Source organism: Gouania willdenowi, chromosome 16, assembly GCF_900634775.1.
Source record: "Gouania willdenowi chromosome 16, fGouWil2.1, whole genome shotgun sequence".
In the NCBI taxonomy this organism is placed as follows: Eukaryota; Metazoa; Chordata; class Actinopteri; order Blenniiformes; family Gobiesocidae; genus Gouania; species Gouania willdenowi.
In genome coordinates, this window is record NC_041059.1 from 12,082,693 (window position 1) to 12,088,692 (window position 6,000).

General features: G+C 39.0%; 1 protein-coding gene across 1 annotated transcript in view; it reads right to left on the minus strand.

Annotated features, from left to right (window-relative positions):
• clcn1b (chloride channel, voltage-sensitive 1b) overlaps positions 1 to 4,075 on the minus strand; it is a 35,883-nt gene extending 31,808 nt beyond the window's left edge. The window contains exon 1 of the mRNA XM_028469748.1: positions 3,572 to 4,075. Coding sequence (XP_028325549.1) covers positions 3,572 to 3,622 — 51 coding nt within the window. The 5' untranslated portion in view covers positions 3,623 to 4,075. The remainder of the gene's footprint in view (positions 1 to 3,571) is intronic.
• Between the last annotated feature and the right edge of the window lie 1,925 nt (positions 4,076 to 6,000).

The following is a 6,000-nucleotide window of genomic DNA, read 5'->3' on the forward strand; positions in this document are numbered from 1 at the left end:
TGGTTAAATTTAGCAGTGGTCGTGTGACCTAGTGTTCACTGACACAGTTCTCCACACCTCTTCCTCTATTTTTCCCGCTGTTTGTCTCCCTCGGTTTATTCGTCCCGGGGAGAATCCTCGGACGGAATGATAGATTGGAGTTTAGTGGGAAAAATATGAAAGGCTGTTACAAAGCCAGCTTAGTCCTAAAGCTGTCCACGTGGTAAATAGCTTATTATTCACTGCATCAAAGCTTTCTGTCCTTGGAAATTAACTGCTCAAATTTAAGCAGTCAATGCAACTATTACCAGCAGCAGGCTGTGTGTGTGTGTGTGTGTGTGTGTGTGTGTGTGTGTGTGTGTGTGTGTGTGTGTGTGTGTGTGTGTGTGTGTGTGTGTGTGTGTGTGTGTGTTCTGCTGGAGCGTGGCTATCAGCATGACACATGTCCACAGAGAGAGCTTCCTCTTTGATAGGGTCAAAGGTCAACACCAGTTGTGCAAACTTGAGATCATCATTTAAACTGGAAACTCAGAGGCCAACAATAGGTTAATCTTGCTGTGAAAGTTTTGGGGTTTTTTTTATTTTTGTTTTTTTTTCACCCTGGTTTAATGCCAGATTTACGACGACGCATGATGCACTTTTACCATAAAGTTTAAATGTACACATAAATAAACAAATCAGAGCTTCGTTCTGTATTTCACACTGAAAAAAGCTTGAAATGAATGTTTATAAAGTAGCGTGATTGTTGGGTTCTTTTACCATTACATTATTGCTACTCCTTGTATTTTATTATTTCCTGTATTTATGGATGATTCAGTGTTTAGATCATATATCAATAACGGGCGGCTCTAATAAAACAAATATACTGTATACTTGTTAAGGGAATTGTTTAGTTTTAAAAACAAAGTAAAGGTAATTTATCAAATTAGTCGTCAGGGTTGGGGTTAATTACATCAATTACAATTAAGTTTTCATTTATCCCTGTTCACTTACAACTCAATTGCAATTACAGTGAAGAGCATTTTTTCCAATTACAATTAAAATTCAAGGATTATGCTCCCCCTGAAAGTTAATTACAATTACGTTCTCAATTACAATTAATCACACTTACTGTGCTTGTGTTAGCTTTCTGTTAGCATCTCTTATGACAAAGTGTCAGTTTTAACCCATGTCTTAAGTGAACTGTAAAATACATTAAAAAAATATCTTTTTCATCTCTCGGTGATCTTTTTAGGCTTCTTTATCCATGAAAACATTTTTGTGTGGGTCTCTGAGCCTTATCTGTGCCAGTATACTGTACTTCTCGATTTCATTTTTTTAAACTTGTGACTAAATGATCCTGAAGAGACCTGACAGGTCGTGGGAAAAGATGATTTGAAACATATTTTAATATTTGTTAAACGACATATGTGCAAGCCATAGAACTGAAACATGGTTCGCCAGTTTTGCGTGTAATTAAATTGTAATGAACAGTTTTTGTAGAATTTCCATTAAAATACATAACAATTTCCATAGACTTACAATTACAAAGTCAAATATCTTAACTCAATTACATTTCAATTATGATTACAACAGCAACAGATGTTTTTTAATTAAAACTACAATTATAATTACGTCAAATGTGCAATTAGAACTATACATTACCCTCAACCCAGTCTCTCAGTAGTGACAAATGTTACTAGTCTTTGGTTCGGGACAAAAACTTGTGTTTTGACCCAGTTTGCCCTTTACAACAATAGTAAATAGTCCAGCCCATCTTCCATATGTGTCCAGATGTTACACTCCCCACACAGAATGTCTTCTTAATTACACACTGTATGACTTTACAGGTACATCCAGCTTGCAAAAAAAAAAAAGTATTAATTGCGATTTCTTATTTATAAGTGACCTCAAGCTCCTTGAGGGGCTGAAGGATGGCTGGGGACTAGATGTTTCAGTGTGCTATCATCCATCTTCTCCACAGGAGAGAGGGAGAGGAGGAAGTGTACGAGCGCTGATGCTGCTTCTCCTTTTGTCTGTTACTCACACAGGCCTGGTTTGCTCATGTAGCTTTTATTGTCTTACTCCACAATCACCTCTACAGACGTAAACACTTTAAGCCTATGTGCTCTTTACTATTTATGTAATTTATAAAGAAAAAAGCCAATCTGTAAATAGAAGTGGAGATGTTAGGATGCTCCTGAGAGGATGGCTGTCTATCTGCATGATCATTTGATGAGATGAACTGCTAGTCTAGTGCCATAACGTTCATCTCAACACATATATCTAACCTGTCTGGTTATATTTCCAACTTCTATTCATATCTACCATAATATGAAAACTGCTTTGACTTGAAAAGCCTGCAGCTGAATGAAGTAAAGATGATGAGGAAGAAATGTTCCAAAAGAAGAAAGAACATTAAAAAAAACAGCGTCATACTGGGTTGAAAAGCACTGACAATAACAAATAATAAGTGACTGTGTTTTTGCAAAAATGACTTTCCATTTATCGCTGTTACTGTGTGTGTATACGCGGGTGGTGTGAAGCTGTGAAGACTGTGAACGTGGTTAAGGGCTGAACATAAATACTTTGACATTGACATTGTAGAAATTATGCTCAGCGGGAAAATACAACAGATGTGGAAAGTGTGTGTGGGCTGAGACAAGGGGTGTTTAGCAGGAGGGTGGAAGGAGGACTTTGGGTGATGTTGCAATAACATCTAGACAACAAAGAGGCCTTAAGACAGTGTTTTTCAACCTTGGGGTTGCCTTAAATGTCTAGTAAAAAAAAATGAAATAAATGACTAATTGCATTTATTTTTTTAAGTGTATTTATTATTATTTTCATTTAACTATTTGCACTATTAAAAAACAAAAACACATAATATTGCAGAAATAGATATACAGGCCTTAATGCAGTGGTTCCTAATCTTTTATGGGACATGACACCATTTTTATATTACAAATTTCTAGCGAATTCAGACTAATAGTTTTTTGATCATACTGTTTATACTGTGTAACAGTAGTAAAGATTAGTGCAATATGTGACAATATGCACCAGCTCAGATATTTTTATACTGTATTTTATTTGAACTAAATTTGTATTGGAAAATGTGAAAGTATAGAATGCAGCTGTTTGAGATTGTGTGTAGTATTTTAATTTGAAAAAAAAAAAAATTATATATATATATATATATATATATATATTTGAGCTTTTTGACTCTTACTCCACTGTTTGTCTATTTCTGAGACATTATGTATTGCTTTTTTAATTGTGCAAAATAGATAAATAAAAATAAATAAATAATTTTTTTTTTTAAATTATTCTTTATTACAAGACATTTCAGGTGACCCCATTTTATTTCCAGGTGACCAAACATGGGGTCATGACCCCAAGGTTGAAAAACCCTGCCTTAAGATATTGCAGTTGATGAAACCTTATAGAATGAAAAAGCAATGAAAGTGTGATATCAACAATTATAGAGAATGGTGAGCAGCAAACTGGTAAACATGGCAGAGGGTTGAGATGGAGCGATGGAAGAAGAAGAAGAAGAAGAAACAACGATAACAAACAAAAACAAACAAACAATGAGAGACAGGTGGGCCAGACTTACCAGGGTCTGTTGGTACCTCAGAGCCTTTCTTTGCGACGCATCTGAAGCCATTGACACGCTGTCACTGATCCAAAAATAACCTCGCTGGACACCCCAGCATTTCCAATGGTGTGGGGACCACACACACGCACACACGCACACACACACACACACACGCACACAGTCCTCAGTGTCTTCAGGGAACTTGTCCTCCAACAGGTTAAAGCATCAAACAGATGAAAGTCCTGAGTGTGATTTTCTCCAGGTGATCCCAAAGCTTGGAGCCACCAATGACCACTACTCGATCACCACGGGACCACCACTGGATCAACTGACTGACTGACTGATGGACACAAATCAGAACCGGCACACAAAGCAGTGCAAAGCCATATGATGAGGCAGTGAAGGACGAGGCTCTTTCCTTTATTAGAACTGCAGACACCTAATAACACACACACACACACACACACACACATACACACACACAGAACCTGTTGCTCTAAGCAGCAGCACCCTCCCTGCCAGGCAATGATTAGAGGTACGTGTGTGTGTGTATGGTTCTTGTTTGGACAGGGGTGGGAGAGATGGGAGGACACCCCCCATAGGGCTGCCCCTGCAACGTGAGCAGGAAGGTGCACACGACACCCCTATGACAGCTCACACCTAATCAGCCAATACACAGAGGCAACCCCATAACTCATAGCTCACATGCTACAGCAGCAAAGAAAACACCCGCAAACAGGCCCGAGCACCATGGACAAACAGAAAAGAAGGAGAAAAACACACCTTCAATCCTTTCCACAGTCATTGATCCATGGATTTCCCAACATGGAGACTCGGGTGGTTCACAAAATTATTTTTTTACCAAACTTTGCTTTATCACTTTTTTGCCTTGTTCTATAATAGACATTTTTAACATCTGCACCAAAAATGGAGTCAATTGTTGCACATTTAGGTCTGGCACTTTTTCACAATGTTGACGCTCTAATGCTCTTACTGATTTATTTTAAATACAGGGAGAGATTATTAATAACCATACTTATATACTATCATTCAAGTTTCTGATAACTGTGAAAGTTACGCATTCTTTGGTTGAACAATAAAAATTGTGAAAAAGTGTGCCCCCCTTTACTGACGTTATATTGGCTCAATTTTTGGTACAGATTTTCCAAAATGTCAATAGGAACAAAGCCAAAAGCAATCTAACCAAATTTGGTTCTATATCTTTTTTGTCCCGTGCACCACTTTTGCATTTTTGTCAAATCCTCTTGATATCATTAGTACCCTCTCCATAGTTTCAGATGATTGTTTATTTGTGGAACAGCGAGCTCTCCTAAAGCCCTAAATGTGTCTCAAGCATTGTTTCCTTAAGGCTTAATCTACAATTTTAAAACAATGAGTTGGAATTTAAAGTGGAATTTATTTTTTGAAAAATACAATGCAAATTTTATGTGATTACTTCAATAGTGAGTAAATACGTCTCCTTTGTAAAATGTTGCTAATTATTGAATTTGTCCAAAAAAAATTAGCCTAAAAAGGAACATTTCCTGATTATTTTCTTTCCGAGTACCCACTTCAATGTCTCCAAAACCCCTAGGGGTACACATACCCCTTTTTGAGAACCACTAACTTATACCATCATATTGTGAACTACCCTAATGTAGGCTACAGCTGCAGGTTGAGATGTTCAGAGAAGCTGGTACAGAAGGTCGAGCTGAGGGAACCTGATGCTGAAAGCTGTAAAGCTCCCAGTCCTTCACTTTTGGTGTGTCACATCCCACCCTGACTAATTCATCTCCTTCACTGAGTTTCTCCTCTTCTGGTTCCTCCTCTGTGCTCTGTAGGACAGGCGGCCCCTCATGACAAGCACAAAGACACACACAGATCCCCCCTAAACCATGCCCTGCTTTGTGACACACACACTCAAACACACACACACACACACACACCATAGTGCATAACAGGCCTAATCTCAGAGCTGCACCAGAGGCCGGCGGGAAGCGTGTCACTGTCACTGTTACATGTGCATGTGCGTGTGTCAGGGGAGAAGGACTGTGGACAGCTGGCTGGGCCTCAATCTGATACATGGAGAACGTTATCAGTGGGTGGTGGTTGGTGTGAGAGATGCACACGTCCTAGTGGCAGTGAGGGGAGACCTGAGCACAGCGGAATAGAGGGGAGCTAGTTACACTACACATGAGAGCAGAGAGGACAGGCTGTATATACGCACACAACAACATGCACAAACACGGCAACAAGGAGGATCAAATGAAGCAGAGCCTGCACCAGCAAGCGCTCATGTAGCTCCCTCTAAGCCAGGGGTTTTCAACCTTGGGGTCAGGACCTGGTCGCCAGATACCTTTAAGAAACTAAGAATATTAAAAATCTAGCAGGGACTGCTACATTGTATGCCACTTATTGTCTGAATATTGTCGGCTCCTTACATACTT